The sequence below is a fragment of the Sciurus carolinensis genome, chromosome 18 (assembly GCF_902686445.1).
Source record: "Sciurus carolinensis chromosome 18, mSciCar1.2, whole genome shotgun sequence".
In the NCBI taxonomy this organism is placed as follows: Eukaryota; Metazoa; Chordata; class Mammalia; order Rodentia; family Sciuridae; genus Sciurus; species Sciurus carolinensis.
Window position 1 is genome coordinate 25,317,805 of NC_062230.1, and position 20,430 is coordinate 25,338,234.

Sequence of the window (20,430 nt, forward strand, 5' to 3'; positions counted from 1 at the left end):
AAGTGTGTGATATCATTTTTGTAACATCTATATGTGAATAAGGTCAGTTTTCTACATCTGCATGTTTTGCAATCTGCAGATTCAACAAACCACAAATCAAAAATATTCTAAGGAGCAGAACACAGTGGTGCACACCCGTAATCCTAGTGATGAGAGGCTGAGGCAGGAGGATTGAAAGCTCAAGGCCAGCCTCAGCAACTCAGTGAGACCCTGTCTTTAAAAAAAAAAAAAATGTTTTTAAAGACTTAGGTAGCTCAGGGGTAAACCACCCCTGGGTTCAAAGACCAGTACCAAAAAAAAAAAAACTTCAAAAAAAAGTGTATCTGGGTTGGGGATGTATGTAGTTCAGTGGTAGAACACTTGCCTAACTTGCATGAGCCCCTGGGTTCTATCCCCAGCAGTGAAAAAAAAAATCGAATCTATGTTGAAGAGACTTTTCTTCTTGTCATTATTCCCTAAACAATATAGTAAAACAACTACTTATACTGTATTGAGTATTGTAGGTTATACAAAAACTGTGCTATTGTATATAAGGAACTTGAGCATCCATGGATTTTAGCACATGTGGAGATTCTGGAACCAATACCCTGTGGGGATTAAGGAAACACATGTATGAAATCTACAACTCTATTTCATATGCTTGCACAAGTCTAGGAAGCTTCAGGTGAATATACCCAAATATCACCCTTGTGTATCCCAGGGTAAAGGATTATGACCGATTATCTTTTTTATTATTTTCTGGCTTTTCTACAATAAACTTGGATTTCTTGTGTAAAAATCAGGACTGTAAATAGAATTTTAAGTAATGTGATTTTTTAACCCCACGAGAGTAACTAGATATTCATAACTATCCCAACAGCTAACATGAGCCACTCAAAGGGAACTTTTTAAAGATAGCAAACTACTTCCTGCTCTTTCTTTTACTCCTTTCTGCTATTCTCAGATGGATTTGCAACAGATGCTAATAAAACCTGCTGCAGGCAGCAGTTGGGGTTCTCCCAGTGGAGGGAGAATAGGCAGAATTCCTGGAAAGAGTTTTGGTCAGGACACACACAGAACACACTCAGTCCATTCTCTGCCACTGCCCTAAGAGGGAGGAACTAGAAGTTTCCCCGTCTCAGATGAGGAGATCACAACTACCTCACTGAGCAGAGGCAGTGAAATTCCAACAAGATAATGTCACTGCAGATTCCCCAGGGAGGTGTCCAGGCAGAGAAATGCAAGGCTGGGATTTGGGGGGTCTGTCCCTCCACTTGAGCTTCCTCCCTGAGGGGCGGCTTGCCTGAATCGCCTTCTCCTTCAGGGTCAACAGCTGAGGCTGGCTGAAACCCCTGACAGCCCCCAGCAGCTCCACGCTCCTGATGAAAGTGCCTCCTTCCATGCAGAGGAGGTCCTCGGGGGTCCAGCAGGCATTGGCCTCAGCCAACTTAAAGATGTGCTCAGAGGAGGGAGCTGCGATTCCATGGCAACCTGAAGAATGGGGAGATGCAGGAAGAATGGGGGAAAGAGGATTTTAGGAAACGACAGTCAGTTTCCCCATTGAATAAGAGTCTTCACCAGTTAGATTCATTCACAAGAGGCAGGAGAGTGGAGAGGCTGGGCTGGGACCCAGAGCCCAGCTGAAATCCCACTTCTGCCATTTCTTGCTAACTCCCTGGTGGACAAATCTTGGAAATGCCAGCATTTTGTATAGCCACATGGACAAAGGAGCAGCTTTACAACATCACAACTGGACTGCAATCCCCTGGAGAGCAACAGGAGCTGGTAAACAGTCCTAACTTCAGGTTCAAACCCAAAGCTATTCAACCCCTTGTGCTTCCATTTCCTTGTCTACAATATGGGGATAAAATCACTTTGTAAAATGGTTAAGAAAACTGAAAGCACTTAGAAGCATACAGAAGGTGTTTAATAAATGTTAGATATCATTATCATTTATGTCACTGACCTGACCCCCTATATATTGGAGTTTGCAATCCAGCATTAAGCGTTTCATGGTAATGAAAAAGGAGACTTTCCATTCAAATGGATCTTCTATCCATGAAAATCATAGTTGGAGCTGTGGCCTTCTGATCCCAGGAAGGAAGAGAAAGGGACCCACTGCATTTTCCTTGGCAACAAAGAAACCCATCCATTTCAGTCTTTGAACAGATGAGATTTACCTGGACAACTAATTACCTACCAATGCACAAATGAGATATTGTCCTTCCTGGCTCCAGTACATCCGGCCTAGGAGGAAACGCAAGGCTCTCTAAAAGCAAGGCTGGATCTTTTTATTTTAGCAGCTGACCACTACTCATGCTGACTACTCACCAGCAGTACCAGATACCAGAGTATTTCCCAAGCCCTATAGTCACTCCCCTCTTCTTGCATCTTTAATGTAAACTCATTGGACTCCAAACAAGAAGCTAAACTAGACCAGATCAAGGGTGTCACTTGTGATCCTCAACATCTTTACCTCACATCACACTTGGAGGGGATTACAGACCCATCCCTCCTCACTCCCCAGAATCAGTGATAGCATAGAATTAGAGAGAAACAGAAGGGCTGAATGGTACTTGGTCTTATCACAGCTGTACGTCCAGCTGTTTAGAGTAGAACCTAGCACACAGATTTTCAGCAAATATTTGGAGAATGAACACACCCATGAATCAACTCAAATTAAACCAAGTAGTAATCCTGCCAATTTATTAATCACTAAAATCACAGCATCAGTTAATACCAAGAACCAACTAAGAAAGCTCTGTCTATGCACTGGTAGCTGCTTCCTTTCCAAGTGTGAAAAGTCTTGCTTCCCATGAATCATAGTAAGAGTCACATGATGTATGACCCCAGGATTGCTGGCTTTGAGGGCAGCAGAAGCTTGCAGAAGCTTGCAGTCAACATCACTAGCTTGGGGCACAAGTTCAAGAATTGCCTCTTACTAACTCTGTGACTTTGGCCAACTTCTTTAATGTCTCTGAACCCCAGTTTCCCTCCTCAAGAAAATGGGAGACTCATAATGCGCACCTCACGGAACAGAAGTGAGAACGAGACAGCACCTACAGTGAGAAGACCACACATAACGGACACAAGCCAGACTGGGACCCTTCCTCGCTTGACGCCCCATGACTCCTCCACCTGGAGCAAAAGCCAAAGTCCTTAGGGTTTCCTTCATCAGGCCCTTAAGACTGGCTTGTTCCTCCAATGACACGGGCTTCTCAGTTCCCATCCCTCCCACTTTGTTGCATCCCCTCTGTCTGGAAAACTCAAAGAAAACAGGAGACAGTAAAACACCATCCCCTGAGTGCCCCTTTCTAGTCTCCAAAACCTAGCCAAGTTAAGGGAACACTGAGAGCAAGCCTGGGCAGGAACGTCCTGAAGGACACTGTCTCTCGGACGCACACTGGAACCAGGGCCAGTCAGGGTTATCTGGAGGAAGCCGCTCTCTTGCTCCTTGGGATGCTGGTCAGGCAAACGGTCTAAGCAAGCTCATGCTGGTGATGTCCCTGCTCCTGCAACCTGACATATAAAGCCTCTCTTGGTAGTGACTAGTGGGGAACTGAGGGTGCTGAGGAAAGGATATGTGGCACCCGTCCAGCCAGATCCTAGGACACAAAATTGCAAAAGGAGGCACCTCTTGGCAAACAGTGAGGTGAGAGAAGGTGTCTGTTCCGCCTGTCGCCACTGGACCGTTCCCACAAGCATTTCTCAATACAGCCCTACGCCTCCTACAGCCCTCTGGGTGTTTCCTTTGGTCTCTCAGCAACCTGGCCCACTGCCCTGGTGCAACGGGGCTGTGGACATTACAATCCACGTGGTCCACTCCCATGCCTCTCGGGTCTTCACTCAAACATCAGCTTCTCAGCAACCTTCCTCAATGGTTCTGCTTCCACATTGTGATCTCCCACTGACATAGGTCCCCAGACACCAAGCCATGCAGCCAGCCACTGGGCCCCTGCCGAGAAGCAGCAAGGGAGTGGTATTTCCCAAGTCCTATAGTCACTCCCTTCAGCAGGCCAGTGGCCCCTGGGGTGGACTGAAGTGCAGACAGCAAGCACGGGCTGCCGTGAGGAGCCTGCATGGTGGCGTGGGCCTCAGGGGCAGGGGTCCAGCACGGAGGGGAGCCAGGGCAAGCTGCTCTGTCACCCTGCAGCAGCCCCGCCTCACAGTGGGGAGGCCCACTGCAGAGGCACATTCCAGTGCTGCCCCTCCAGACACCCCACTGCACACGCGCATTCCAGGACTTCAACCTCCTGCTTCCTGAAGTGGGGACACAGTGGAAGTAAAGCAAACCTGAATGGGATTCAGGATGACCAACAGCACCAATGACTTTTCCAGACCCTACTTAGCATGAGTTTGAACCATTAGTACTTTTCCAAACCATAAATGGCCTGAGTTTGGACCGATAGCAGGGACCCAAGAGCTATATAAAGCCCTAGACTAGCAAACTTGGTCCAGAACTCCTCTGTTGGGTCCCCTCTTGCACCACAAGAGGTGTTCCTGCTTCTGTTCTTCAACAAATCCCACCCTTGCACTCACTCCTCCTGGTCTGCGGATTTCATTTTTTGAGTTAACGAGACAAGAACCCAAGAAGAAGATGAAATCGCCAGTGAGCTGCTGGGTCGACTGCCACCCTGGAGGACGTGGCCCACCCTAAGAGCCCCAGCACTCCCCTGCTGCAGGGGCCTGGCTTGTGCAGACCCCACCCACCCACAGAGCGGGGAGTCGAATTTCATCTTAAAACTCCAGTTTCCCCACCTGACACCCCCAGGCCGCCTCCCTGCTTTCCCTTGCTTCTTGGTACTTTTCACCATACAACAGCCTTTATGTTGTACTTCTGTATGGAATTCATTGTCGGGCTATGTCCCATGTGGAAATAAGCTTTGTGAAAACTGGGAATTTTTCTCTTAATTGATACATAATCAGCTCTCAATAAATATCTGTTGGGTGAATGAGAGCAAGTAAGGACTGACTGTGCGCTTTGAGTATTACAATCATTACTGGGTCTGATCGACTTTGTCTCTTCGTGCCCAGGCACAAGTCTGCACTTAGTAGGTGCACAGGAAAGATAATAAAAATGCCTAATACATTTCCTATAAGCCAGATTTAAACCTGTTAATCTTCACAACAATCCAATGAGGTACAGGGCTTTCTTTATCGTCACTTTAAGAGAAGTTAAAAACTAAGGCACAGAGAGGTTAAAGGGCTTACCCAAAGTCACACAGCCAGTAAGTAACAGACTCAGGATTCAAATCTGGCCAAACTGCCCCCATCACTGCACTATTTAGCTGCTAAACCATGCTAGTCTTTTAAGCCAATCCTATAGAAATATGTCGTACACACAGTTACCCGTTAAACCTACTAGCCTGAATAAGGAGTGTGGAACATGATTTCAAATCACTTTACAAAGATGTGGTTCTCTGGCCTGTGGATTTTTGCCATTCTAGCACTTTGTAAGTATTTCATCCAGTCTCCTGGACAAGGAGATGTCTTAATGTCAGGGACACTGGCACAGGATCAGATACTCCGGAAGCACTCACCAGGGCTGGGGTCAAAACTGGGGCTCTCCTCACTGCTGTTCCGAACAGATTCAAAGACAGCCCAGAGGAATTCTTTAGGGAGCAGGACCCCAGCCATCTTGAAGGCTGTTTGTTGAAGGATATCAGGAAACTGTGTGTGTTAAAAAGAAAAAATAATAAAAGCACATTAGACATATATAAATCAGAGTTCAAACTGTAACACTGCTTTAATGCCTTGGTTTTCTTTTTCTTTATGGCAGCTTTTCATATCAATTTAATCCCTAGCCCAAGTAACATGGTCCATATAAAGAATCCTACAAAATGATACCCAACCTCCCTATGAATCAACAAATGCTAAATAACATAAGTACACATCACTTTTCACCCATCAGACTGCCAAAAACAAAATAAAATGATAATACTTAGTGCTGGCCAAGATGTAGGAGAAGTGCAGGCTGGTTTTTCTGTGGAACTGTTAAAGGGCACCTCGTTACCAGGGCAATCTGATAATATCTACAAAAAATGTGGGTGGGGGCTCCTCCTCTTTTTCAGTTGGATACTATTTTTTAACTTTATGTTTATTATAAAAAAGAGGTGGAGAAGGGTTACTGTGGGTTCTGGGTGGAGACTGGCAGTGAGGGAACTTGGCCACCACAAAGAAGGTCTCATTTCCCATCTGGAACTATGTCATATTTTGTCAAGGCTTGGGAGCCCTGTCTATGAGCCCAGAGATTCATCAGGCTCCTATACCCTCATACACCACTGTGTCCCAGCACTCCCAAAGAGAAAGCATCTCAGTTTGTATAGTCCCTCTTTCTATCTGAACCATCGGAATTAGATTCATAGTTGGTGAAGTAAGCTGCAGGTAAGAAACACCTGGGAGTCCTACAGATATCCAGGCCCCACCTCCAGAGACTCAGTTGGTGTGGGGTGGGGACCATGGATCAGTTCTTTTTAGAGTGTCCTCCGGTGATTCTAATGTGCAACTGCTGTAAGAGACACTCAAGCACCACGTAATGACCTTTCAGCCAATGATGGACCGCATATTCGACTGTGGTCCCACAGGATTATAATGGAGCTGAAAATTCTCTGGTGTCTAATAATGTCGCAGTCACCCTATCACATCACACACGTTTGTGGTAATGCTGGGGTCAACAAATCCACTGTGCTGCCAGTCATACAAAAGCTCAACCAAGTGCCACTTAACATTTTCAGTCAGTGCAGGCCACGTATATGGTGGCAGACTCGGGATTGCATCACCTAGTGACTTTGGTTTGTGTAAGTACATTCTGTGAGGTTTGCACAGTGGTGAAATCACCCAATGATGCATTTCATCCAACTTATCCCCATCATTAAGCAATGGATGACTGTGGTTAACTGCTAAAGACGCCAAGTGCATAACCAGCAGGCTGGTATTTTCCATTTTGTAGTTTTAAAAGGGAGCCTGTGTGTGGGGGTGGTAGGATTTTTCTGAAAGGATGCATAAGAATCTGCAAACAGCAGTTCCCTCTGTGGAGGAAGGCTGAGGTGGGAGGAAGACTTGCTTTTCATCCTATAGCCTCTGGAACAGTTGGGATTTTTAACCAGGAGCCTACTACTTGTTTTATTAAACATATCCAGCATCAAAAAAAAAAAAAAGAAAAAGACATACGGAATAATACAACAAAACACCCATGTACCCCATGTACTTGCAATTCAACTTAAGACATCACAGATATAATCGATGGGTCCCTCCCTAGCCTTCAGCCTCTCTCCTTCCCCAGAAATAACTGTGACCCTAAATTTGGCATTAACCATCCTCAGGCCCACTTTCAAACTTACCTGACACATAGACTTGTTGTGCATGGGCTTATAATTAATTTAGCTAGTATTTAATCACGTACCTGGCATCCTACCAGTTCTTTTACAACTCATAGTTCATAACTCTGCTGTTTTTTGAGATCATATCATGTTGATACAGGATAATTTCAATTTCAGTAGTTGATTTTTTAAAAGACAAGATCGATATGTAATATTTATGCATCTACTGCTCATGATTCTGTTTGGACACCTGGATGATGATTTGCTATGACTGGACATTAGAATGTAAGGGGTGCACACGTGACCCCGGCGAGGTGCATGTACTCAAGACCTGCTAAGATGCTAATGTGAGCTTGTGCGTCCAGGTACCGGTCTGAGGGAGTGTGGGTGTGCTTTGTGGAAGGTCCAACTGTTGCTAGGCCCATTCACTCCTTCCCCACCCTCCATCTCCACAGACTACTTCCTGCCCATCCAGGTGGGGCTTAGTCATGTGAATTGCCTCGGCCATTGGAATGTGGCAGAAAAGAGCGAGCCATTTTCCAGCCTGGGCCTTAAGAACATACTTATCCAGACCTATACATGAGGAGAACATGAAGGGCCCAAAGACAGACTTACAGAGCAGGGCTGCCCCAGCAACCCACAGACCAAACGCCAGAGAGACCAGGAAGCTTTGTTATGCAGCAAAAGGAGACTAAATGGTACTTGTCTCTTGGCCTAAACTGTGTAACTCTTGGACAGTTACTCCACGTGGAGTGTCAGGCCCAGTGGTTTGGTTTTGGAGTAATCAAGCCCGCGGGTGTGACTGCACACCCCGGGCATCCTGTGCATGTGCATATGGGGCTGAAGGGAATAAGGCCTGGAATGAGCACGTGCGTGAGATGAGATAGGACGACCCTAGCTAGATGGCGGCTCCCGTACTGCATGCATTTGCCTGGAGGGCCAGGGGAAGGACCAGATCATTGAGCTCCCACCTCACTCCCTTTCCCTGAACTCTGAGCAACTCGGAGTGAAGCTGGAAACATCTAAGCTCTTTGCAGCAAAAAGGAATCTTCCAGAACTGCAGACTGGAGCACCCCAATGGGGTATGACTGACCACACTTTCTCTCCCCTTGGAACTCCTTCAACCTTCTTAAGATGAGGCACAGAGGTACCTTTGTGGCAACAGGGCGTAATTCATTTGCTGAGAACAGTACTAGAAAAGGTCCCAAGTCCTTTGTAGTCTCAGCCGTCCAGTTCTGAGGAAGTCTAAGAAGAGATAATAAGCAGGGAAATGAAACAGCACGTTGTTGTGGTCAACTGTTGTGCACATCCTTGCACCCCAGCATCCTCTACTTTCAAGAACAGAACCATCCTTAATACCTGGACAGACTGTCAATCACACAGTCCCACTTCTCTGACCAAAAGGAAGGTGGGTGGGGTGGGACATGTGATACAGACTGACCAATCAGAGTCATCCCTTGAAATTTTGATAGACCTACCAGAGTGGGTGCTCTCTCTCTTTTCTGGAAATGCTCCCAGTAAAGAGGATATTGGAGGCCAATCCTGTCACCAAATGGAGAAAATAAGGGCTATTCCAAGGAATGTCAAGCTGAGGGATGGGAGGAACAGATTCCTGACAACATCGACACCCTGAATCCAGTTGTGCCTGAAGTCCACCCACAGAGTTTTTCATTGCATTCCATTTCTGAACTCAATAAATTCCCACTGTTTTAGTTTGAATTGAGTTATTGAGTTTGTCACTTATATCACCAGTGTGTCCTTCCTCCCCCTCCTCAAAGAAGAGTAATGATATTGTTGTTCTTTTTAAATTATTGTAAACACCTTTTTCGTTCTTGTGGTGCTAGAGATTGAACTCAGTGCTTTTCACATGCTAGGCAAGTGCTCTAGCCCAGAGCTATACCCACAGGTCACATAACAGTTTTATCTTACAGCAAGAAAAAAAAATTCTCTTGAACTTGGCGGGATAATAGCACTAACTCAGAATCCACCATTGTTCTCAGCTAGACGTAAATGTCCATGGAGATCTATCCAATGGGCAGGGACAGCCCCTCTGGTACCAAGGTCAAACACCTTTGGCAGAAGAGTCCCCACCCTTATTTCTTTGATAAAAATATTTAAAATATTATCCCACTAGACCATAAGCCCCATGAAAGTAGGACCTGTGCCTATTCTAACAGCAGCTGTGCCCTCAGTCCCAGCAGTAAAACAGTGGTCACATACTCGGCACTTACGTGCCCAGCAGTATTGTGAATTCTTTCACTAAATTAACTCACTTCATCATCACAGCCACCCGATGGGGACGATTACTGTCCCCATTCTACAAATGTGAAAATTAAACTGCAGAACGATGATGTTTTCACAGGCTACATGAACAGTAAATGACAAGAGCAAAATCTGAACAAATACTCTGGCTCCCGAGTCCACGCTGTTAAACTCCACATAATCGTACCATACCCATGACACCATAATTACTCAAAGAGCATTTGTCATCTCAGCACTGACTGACAGCTGTGTCCTACTCAAATGTCTGCCCTCACTCAAAAAGCGCTCCGTGGGAAAGCAGAGCTGTTTTCCTCCAGCGAGTTCCCACTCACCTGGAGGTGATGGTGCCCCTATTATTATTATCATTATCATCATCATTATTATTATTATTACAAAAATTACGATGTTGAGAAACAGGAACTCTCTTTCATCTCTTTTATTGGTGGTGGGAATGCAAACTGGAACACCCACTTGAATAGAGTTTGTGGTTTCCTACAAAACAGAGTACATTCTAACAATATGATCCAGCAATTGCACACTTTGGTATTTACCCAAAGGAGCTGGGAACTTGTTTCTACACACACACACAAGAAAAATCTGCACATGGATGTTTATAGCAGCTTTATTTAAAATGGTCAAAATTTAGAATCAAGCAAGCAAATGGATAAATAAACTGTTGTGTATCCAGACAATGGGATATAACTCAGTGCTAAGCAGAAACGAGCTGGCAGGCCATAAAAGACATGAAGGAGCCTTAACTACACGTTATTAAGTGAAAGAAGCCAGTCTAGAAAGGCCACATGATTCAACTATTTGACATTCTGGAAGAACTATCAATGATGACCAGGGAGGAGGGGAAGGAAGGAATGAGTAGGCAGAACAGAGGATTTTCAGGACAATGAAAACACTCTGTGTGATACTACCATGGTAAATACGCATCATTATACATGAATCCAAACCCAGAAGATGCATAACACCAAGAATAAACCCTGGGGCTGGGATTATGGCTCAGTGGTAGATACTCTCCCAGCACGTGTGAGGCCCTGGGTTTGATTCTCAGCACCACATAAAATATAAATAAAGATATCTTGTCCACCTACAACTAAAAATATTTTTAAAAAAAGAATAAACCCTAATGTAACCGTGGACATTGGATTTTAGTGACAACATTGTGACGGCAACATGGGTTCACAATTGTAATAAATGTACTACTCTAAATGGAGGTATTGATAATGGGAAAGCAACAGGGGTGTGATATATAAGAAATCTCAATACCTTTCTCTCGATTTTGCTATGAAGCTCAAACTAATTTTTAAAGTAGTCTTTAAAGCCAGGTACAGTGGTGCACACCTGTAACCTAGCAGCTCAGGAGGCTGAGGCAGGAGGATCACAAGTTCAAAGCCAGCCTCAGCAACTTAGTGAGGCCCTAAACAACTCAGCAAGACCTGGTCTCTAAATAAAAATATTTTTTTGAAATGGCTGGGGATATGGCTCAGTAGTTAAGCACCCCTGGATTTAATCCCCAATACCAAAAAAATAAAGAAAAAATGGCTTTAAAATCATGATACCAAGACCTTGCATTTTAAAGTGTCATCTTTTCAAAACACTTCCCTTGCACAGGCCAAGGTGAGTCAGTGACACCTCTGTGAGCCTGCAGGGGGCTACAACTGTTGTCACTTCACAGGGAACCTGAAGTCAAAAGAAGAAAGGTCACATTTCCAGAACTATCCTAACGACACATCTGACCTATCCTAACTAGAACCCATCTCCTTTGAGAGGGCAGGAGAGGCAAGATGGGTGTCCCTTCACCTGGCACAACTTCCCCCCAAAACCCAGCCCCTGCCCCTCTCACCCGCACTGTTCCAGCAGCCTGAGCCTCACCGCGGCCTGCTGCTCAGGGCTGAGGTCTGAGCAGTCTCTGAGGCCATGCAGAGCGGCGGCCCAGGCCCTGGGGGAGATCCTGCTTTCAATGATGGTCGCTGGCAAATGACACAGCAGATTCCCCACGATGTCCACAGTGTACTCGTCAGCAAGGGAATCATCCTGAAAGCAACCAGTGGAACTGCTGGAAGGTCCAGTAGGATTCAAGGTCATGATCCCTTAAAAACGCTCCCAGTTCCAAACCTCTTAAAGCTTCCAGGGTGAATCACCCACCTCGACATGGACCTCCAAAGATGGAGCAGGGCCTGATTTCCCCCCAGGGAGGCAGCCTCAGAAGTCTGAGGTACGTCCTGAGCACTCAGCTAATGAGTGTTCTTGTCATTGTTACTGCTCAAAGGACCCTCCAGAGTCCAACGACCATTATAACAATAGTATATAACAAGAAAATCAGCACTCCAACATTTGTATGGCACTGGAAAGCTTTCCAAGCTCCTCCTCAAAATGACAAAAATAGCTAACCTTTATTATGTGCTTACTATGTGCCAGGCACAGTTCTAAACATCTACAAATCTTAATCCATTTCATCTTCATAGTAACTATAAGAGATAAGCACTGACATAATCCACTTTTTAAACATAAACAAACTGCCAGTTACCCAGACATTCTGGTCTTAGGGCCTGTGTATTCAACAATTCAGTGCCCACAATTCACAATAGTCAAGCTATGGAGCCAAGCTAGGTACCTTCAACAGATGAATGGATAAAGAAAATGTGGTACATATATGCAATGGAGTATTACTCGGCCATAAAGAGGAATGAAATTGTGACATTTAATAGTGAATGGATGGAACTGGAGTCTATCATGCCAAGTGAAATAAGCTAATCCCAAAATATCAAATGTTTTCACTGTTATGCAGAAGCTAATCCAAAATAAGGGGGAATAAAAAAATATAAGAAAGATCAGTGGAGTAGACAAAGGAGAATGAAGGGAAGGGAGGAGGGACAGGGTTGGGAAAGACAGTGGAATGAATCTGACTTAACTTTCCTGTGTATATACGAATATACCACAGTGAACCTCACTATCATGTACATCCACAAGACACTGGTTTAAAACAAAACTGTAAGTAAATAGCACAAGATCAGTAAAGGGAAGGGAACAAGAGGGAGGAGAGGAGGGAAAGGGAAAGTACTGGGGGCTGAATTAGAATAAATTACATTCCATGCTTTTATAATTATGTCAAAATGAATCTTAATGCTATGTCTAACTAAAAAGAACCAATAAAAAAATTCTAAAAATAAAAAAAACTCAGTGCCCATTTCCTACCCTTGAGAAAACCATGAGGGATGTGCTATTATACCCACCTTACAGATGAGGAAAGGAGGCTCAGGAAGGGGAAGTGGTGTGCCTAAAACCAATAGCGGGCAGGGACATGTCTGGAACCCAAACTCTGTACACTGTGCTCTTTCCAGTCCTCCAGGGTGGCCTCCCCCCATTCAGGCCCCAGGACAGGCGTCTCCAGAACTATTCATCATGATTGTTCCAACCAGCACCGCTGTTCTCTGAGAGTCAGCTTTGGGACCCACAAGTCAGACTCCCAGCATCACAGGAGGCTCAAGATCCCAGCCAGATTCCCTCAAGGTCTTCCCCAAGATGGCCACAGACACCCAGAGGGGAGGGACATCAATGAAAGTGTGGCCCAGGAAGGTTCCTTACCAGGCACTGTTGCACTTTCCTGAGGACCAAATCCTTTTTGCGGGAATCTAAAACCAGGGAGTCTAGTTGACTCTTCCCCAGGCTGATCAGAAAAGGCACGCACTGGGACACTGGGACAGAAGCCAGGAAGCGGGCCCTGGAGAGAGATGGGGAAAGGAGGGGAGGAAAACAGTGGCTGTTCTGCACTAGCCCCTGAAATCAGTGTTCACGTGCCCTAGAGCTCATCACGGGGGTGTTCTTTAATGTTTGTCCTTTCCAGTGACGCTGTGGCTCCCTGGGGCAGGCAGCTCCTACCCATCATGCATCTCTTGGGGGTGGGAGGGACAGAGTTCCCATCATGCTCTTCTTCTAGGTGTGGTAACACAGAATTCCCATCATGCTCCTCTCCTGGGAGTGGGAGGGACAGAGTTCCCATCATGCTTTTCTTCTAGGGGTGGGGAAACAATTCCCGTCATGCTCCTCAGGTGTGGTAAAACAGAATTCCCATCATGCTCCTCTCCTGGGGGTGGAGGGATAGAGGTCACATCATGCTCTTCTTCTAGGGGCAGGGAAACACACTTCCTATCATGCTCCTCTTTTGTGGAGGGGACACACACAGTTCCCATCATGCTCCTCTTCTAGGGGCAGGGAAGCAGATTTTCATCATTCTCTTCTAGGGGCAGAAAAACAGAATTCCCATCATGCTCCTCTTTTGTGGGGCAGGGACCACACAGAGTTCCCATCATGCTCTTCTCCTGGGGTGGGGGACAGACTTCCCATGATGTTTCTCTCCTAGGGGAGGACTTCCCATCATGCTCCTCTCCTATGCCCATCAACATTGATAGGGAATAGATTCTCCATGAACATTTATTGAATCAAAGACTGGCTGAGGGGAAATGAAGAGAAAGGGAAAAAGTAAACATAAGAGACAAAGAAGAGATAGAATATATTAGAAAGTGAGGAATACAGACAAGAGAATTGAAGGAGTCAGAGAAATGACTCCAATTCTATCACCTCCACTCCAGAGCCTTCCCCTAAGCTCTTGACCATAGATCAGGGGGAAATCTTAGTTGTTACAATGATTTTTGGCTCACCAAAGCTCAACTCCACTCAATAAGATATTTTTCCTTAATATATAATTTCTCTCATTAAAGAAAAATTAGGGCTGGGGTTGTGGCTCAGTGGCAGAGCACTTGCCTGGCATGTGTGAGGCACTGGGTTTGATAGCACCACATAAAAATTAAAAAATAGAATAAAAGTATTGTGTCCATCTATGACTAAAAAGAAATTTTAATAAAAAATTAAAATTAAAAATTTCTCTGTAACCAGGCAATGATGAAAAAAGACTCAACATCTTCCTCCAAACATGTTCCTCCTCCTCTGTGCTGTCCCATGATCCCTTTCCCTTTACCCCCAACCTGTCATTGCTACATCCTTAATGTTATTCCAATCTGTTCTTTTCTTTCCACTCCCAGGACCACAGTCTTCTTTATTTCTCCATCATTCATTCATTCATTCAGCAGTATCTACAGAGCATACTGCATGCCAGGAACTGTCATTACTGTAACTTGTCACCCGATATAGAAATGAAGAAGACTTCATGATGCTTAGTTCTAGGTGAGGGAAGAAACACAGGAACCAAACAGGTTTAACAGAAAGAAAACAGGTCATTTCAGTTAATGATAAATGTAAGAAGAAAATGTGGAGGCTCTGTAATATAGAGAACAATGCTGGGGGTTCAGAGGAGCCCCTTCTAAGGTGGGACTGTTGGAGTCAGACACAGGCAGATCTGGGTTACTGAAATAAGCTGCCACTGGCTTTCTCCTTCCACTCAGGCCCCTGTGTTCCACCCTGGGTGATGGTGATGATCTTTCTGGAACATAAAACTATGGTTGCACCATGAATACAAGTGAAACACATCAGGGCCACTCAAAGCTCTCCGTATTCTGATGCCCCTTGCTTCTCTACCTTCTCTCTCCCCCTACTCTGCAGATATGCACCATGTGTTCCTCAAAGCGCTTTGCTGGCCTTACCTGCACTGGTCAGCACATTCCTGTGCCCTTGCCTAGAGTGTCCATCTTAAACTTTCTATCCCAGACTCTCAGTCTGAAGCTGATATTCCCTTCCCTGTGCCTGCCCATGACCCCTTCCCATGCTAACAGCACCTGGCTTTCTTGGGAAACCATCCCTTTCACTCTAAGTTCTTGTGATTCACCCCCAGTTCAAGGGACCAGTTAAAGTTATCCATCCTCCAATCCCACTGGTTGATTTAAGGAGAACAAATTGGCCCTATTAAGGCTAACATGAGTCAAACTCAGGACTTTAATTGAGAATGATGGGAATAGAAAGTCTTTCTCTTTTCCCTAACTATGATACCATGAAAATGTAACTTTGAACTTTCCAGGGCCTGCAGGAGAGAAAAAAATTGCCTGACAGTTAAGCCAACAGAGTAAAACTGGACCAAGAGACATTTGAGCCCCGAGATTCAGCCACACCTGAAGTTCATCTCTCTACTTTTCAATTACCTGAACCAAAAATTCCCTTTTACTGCCTGAGTCAATTTGAGTTAGTTTATGTCAATTTCAACCAGATATCAACTTAATATTATAATTGACTTCATATTTGTCTACTGCCCCTATAATATTGTAAGCTCTTACAAAGGGAATATTTAGCTATCTCTGAGAACCCACACACAGTAAGTACTCAGTATTTTGAGGTTTGGGGGTACCAGGGATTGAACTCAGGGGCACTCAACCACTGAGCCACATCTCCAACTCTTTTTTGTATTTTCTTTAGAAGCAGGGTCTCACTGTGTTGCTTAACACCTCTCTGTTGCTGAGGCTGGCTTTGAACTTGCGATCCTCCTGCCTCAGCCTCCCGAGCTGCTGAGATTACAATCATGTGCCACCATGCCTGGCAAGTACTCAGTATTTTTTTGAATGAATGAGACACAACAGCAAAAGAAAGTAGAGGGAAGTAACAAAGGAAGAAAGGAGAGAAACAGTGTCCAGACCATGTTTGAAAAGTAGGAAGTCCCCACTGCTCACAAGAAGTCTAATTCTCCTGGGACCTGGACAGAGCTGTCAGGTCAGCCCAGATGAGACCTGGTTCAATGATATTTTTTTCAGGGTCAAGATGCTTTATCTTTGGTTTTTAAATAAAACAAAAAGCATGAGCGTCTGTCTAAAATATCTATGTGGGGCTCAGAATTTAATTCCTGCTTCTCTAGGACTTAGTTATCTAAGGTACTCTTCTTGCTGCCTGTTTCCTCAAGAAAACCCAGGGGGAGAGAACCACTTGGGCCCAGCTGACCCCCCACCCACCCATCTTGCTGCTGAGCCAGAAAGGGGGAGGGGCCCACGTTCACTTACGGGAGTGCAGCCAAGAGGAAAGGCGGCATAGACAGCCTGGAAACTTCCCAGTATTTCCATGCCAAACAGTTAACCTGAAAGACGAGTGGTTCAGGAATTTAGTCCAATAATAATAAGAGCAAACACAGATGGCACCATCTGTGTGCTGGGTGCTGTTCTCAGTGTTGTATCCATGTCCACTTAGGTAAGGAGGACCCTACAATGTAGGCACCACTACTGCGCCATGATATGGATGAGGAAACTGAGATGAACACAAATACTTAAGTGTGAGAACGCTCCTCACAGTTCTTGGTATAACTACAAAGTGAGCTATTAACCTTAATGTCCCTCAGCAGGGAACTGGCTAAATAAATTCTGGTATGTCCAGACAATAAAATTCTATTATATGTATTTATAATATATAACATACATACACACATTATATGATATCTATGCATACATGTTTGTACACATGCACATAGAATAGTATGGGTAATATAAGCTCATTTGTTTTTCACATTACAAGTAATTATGTTTACACTTTTTTTTAAACTCTCGGAATCATTGTGCAAGTTTTTTCCTGTAGCTACCTGTGGCTGCTCACCTCAGGATTACTGACATTTTGGACCAGATACCTCTTGGTTGCGGGGACTGTGCCCTGTAGGGTGTGACCCTCAGCTCCACCCCCTAGATGCCAGTAGATCCCACCTCCCTAGTTGTGGCCAAAAGTGCCTCTGGATATGACCACAAGTGCCCTGGGGCAGAATATTAACCACTCCTCTAGGACAAATTGGGGGGATTTTACTTCCTCTGTATTGTTTTCATTTCATAAAATAAGTTTCAACATAAAATGTAAACAATAAGGGCAATTTTTCTAATTGGCAATTTGAAGGTTCTAGAAGCTGGGATCTAAGTAGCATCTCGTTAGGGTGGCGACTGCTCTCTCAGACATGCTGGTCTTCCTGAAATCTCCATCCATTTCCTCATGGCTTCCCTGTCTGAGCAGGACTTTCAATAGGGTTTGATGGTAAGGAACTAATCAGAAAGGCAAATTCTCAGGCTTCACCCCAGACCTATTCTATGGGAAACTCTGTGGTGAACCCCGATCTTTTCTGTGTGTGTGCAGAGCTGGAGACGGAACCCAGGACCTGCATGCTAGGCACCGGCTCTGCTAGAGGGCCACACCCCAGCACCCCATCCGTGTTTCCCAAGCCTTCCAGGCAATGCTGATACCAGCTCCCATTTCAAAACCGCTGATGGAATAAAGAATCTAAGGGCATGCCAGGGCTTTGTTAAAACTTTGCATATTCCTCTAATGATCTCAGAGGATTATACGCCAAGCCCCATGCTTCCCGATTCTTCGGGGGGAGAATTCACTGTTTGGAAATTTTTAATTCAGATCTGAAACCCAAGACCAGAGTTGAGAAGATGCCTTGTGTATTCACTTGCTGCCTCTCCTGGGACTCTCTGCAGCCAACAGTTTACACTCAAAGCCTTAACTCTGTCCCCAAGGCCAGTTGCTACTAACTTAGCTACCGTGAAGAGTCAGTTACTGCCGTTAGTCTCCCTAAGGAGTTACAGCATCTCCATAACCTTTTGGAAAATGAAAAAGAAAATACTTGGAGTATCGTTTCCCTTTTGTGGCTCTCCCTGGAAAAGACAAGAATGTTAGACGAGGGATTGCCTCTGGTCCCAAGAGGCCATGACCATAAACATGCAAAGCATCCACCTTACAAACACATTTTAAGGTTCACATTTCAGTATGAATTAACCAACTGGAAACTTTGGCAACAGATGAGGGAGTTTTTTAAAAGGAAACTGGAGAAAACCTGGCTCAATATTTAGCCCCAAGTCACTGTTTACACCTGAATAATTTTGGCATTAATATCTTCAGATGCCACCGTCAACCTGTGTCCAGTGATTGGGGGATGGAGAGAGAATTAGAAGCAGGATCAATCTTGAGTGGTACCTGATCCAGGGAAAGCAGGGAAAGGTTGTTCTCAAAATACCGGAAATGGGCCAGGAAGGAGTCAGCGCTCAGGCCGTCAATGTGAGAACACGTCACGCCTTTGATCAGCTGTCCAGCACTAGAAAACGAAACAGGCCACTGAGAGAAGCAAGAGAAGGCAGGTTCCAACAAATGTTGGCAAAGATGTGGGGAAAAAGGTACACTCATACATGGTGGTGGGAATGCAAAATGGTGCAACCGTTGTGGAAAGCAGTGTGGAGATTCCTAAGAAAACTTGGAATGGAACCACCATTTGACCCAGCTATCCCACTCCTAGGATTATACCCAAAGGACTTAAAATCAGCATACTACAGAGACACAGCCACATCAATGTTTATAGCAGCTCAACTCACAACAGCCAAACTATGGAAACAACCTAGGTGTCCTTCAACAAATGAATGGATAAAGAAAATGTGATATATACATATATATACATATACACATACACACACACACACATACACACACACACACACACACACACACACAAATGGAACATTACTCCGCCTTAAAGAACAATGAAATTATGGCATTTGTTGGTAAATGGATGGAATGGGAGAATACCGTGCTAAGTGAAATAAGCCAATCCGAAAAAAACAAAGGCTGAATGTTCTTTTTGATATGTGGATGCTAATCCACAACAAGGGAGGGTAGGGAGGAAAAGAATAGAAATCCATTGGATTAGACAAAGGGAAGTGAAGGGAAGGGCAGGGGGAGGGCAACAGGAAGGACAGTAGAATTAAATGGATGTAATTTTCCTAGCCTCGTATTGGAATACACAACCAGGGTAACTCGGCATCATGTACAACCACAGGAATAGGATCCTAATTAGAATGAGTTTTACTCCATGTATGTACAATATGCCAAAATACATTCCACTGTCAATGTTAACTAAAAAGAACGAATAAAAAAAAGAGAGAAGGCAGGTTCCACGTGACACAAGCTGCAGATGTCACTGTCCAGCTCGCCCTCCTGGGCAAGGCGGCTACTCAGTGGGAGGCTCCCGGGGCGCCCAGCCCTCGGCTGAGCTACATCCCTACCTCAGGAGCTCCTCAGGCCTCCCAGTTGTCCTTGACAGAAGCTCATACAGGAACAAGGCCTGAGGGAAGAGAGACACAGACAAGCACTCAAGGAACCCAGCACCGTGAGGCCCAGTAGGAAGGCACCCTGAACCACTGCAGATGGGGAAACGGAGGCTGAACAGGGCTCTCACCCAGGACCACACAAGTGCGAGTGGCCAGGTGGGAATTTGAAAGGGTGTCAGAGTAATTCCAGAGAATGTGCTGTCACATTCCACGCGATGCTTTATGCTTTGAAGGGTGAATCCAGAGCAGGACTGGAGTCCTACCTCCTCTGCAGAGGGAGGCCACCGACCAGTGGAGGCTCTAGTCCCTTTCTGCATGCCCACCTGCTGGTCCTGAGCACAGGGCACCCCAGAGCAAAAGCAGATGAATAGACCAGCATGGGCCAGAAAGAGCCATCAATAAAGAACCGCAGGCAGCACACGCTCGCCTGAAACCCTCCCAGATGAGCACTCCAGGAGAGCAGGCAGGGGAGCCATTTGTTTTACGAAATGTAATTTTACAGAATACCTAACTCGCAGACAGGATCAAGTATGACATTTGTCTATTTTATAGACTCCGAAGCTTTGAGCATAATTCCCCAAACAGAGTAAATTATGAGCTAGCATCAGATGAGGCTTCTGTGACGTGGCAGCTGAGGATCTTAAAGTATCCTAAAGGCCCAGGTGAAAGAAGCGGGGGCGGAGGAAAGTTCTGGACTCTGTGTGTGTGTGTGTGTGTGTGTGTGTGTGTGGTTCCAGAGATTTCCCAGGGCACAAGAGCAGCTTTCAGGACTCTCCTACCATCCCACCCCCCATTTCAGGAAATGACAACTCCATCAACTCATTGCTGGGATAAAAATATCTTGAAGTACCTGT

At 45.3% G+C, this 20,430-nt stretch overlaps 1 protein-coding gene across 1 annotated transcript in view; it reads right to left on the reverse strand.

Annotated features, from left to right (window-relative positions):
* Otoa (otoancorin) overlaps positions 1-20,430 on the reverse strand; it is a 62,999-nt gene that overhangs the window by 16,702 nt on the left and 25,867 nt on the right. Inside the window, exons 15-22 of the mRNA XM_047534035.1 lie at positions 19,532-19,590; positions 18,453-18,570; positions 16,505-16,578; positions 13,155-13,290; positions 11,413-11,603; positions 8,450-8,543; positions 5,520-5,649; positions 1,283-1,470 (exon numbers count right to left, since the gene is read on the reverse strand). Of these exons, the coding sequence (XP_047389991.1) occupies positions 1,283-1,470; positions 5,520-5,649; positions 8,450-8,543; positions 11,413-11,603; positions 13,155-13,290; positions 16,505-16,578; positions 18,453-18,570; positions 19,532-19,590 (990 nt within the window). The remainder of the gene's footprint in view (positions 1-1,282; positions 1,471-5,519; positions 5,650-8,449; positions 8,544-11,412; positions 11,604-13,154; positions 13,291-16,504; positions 16,579-18,452; positions 18,571-19,531; positions 19,591-20,430) is intronic.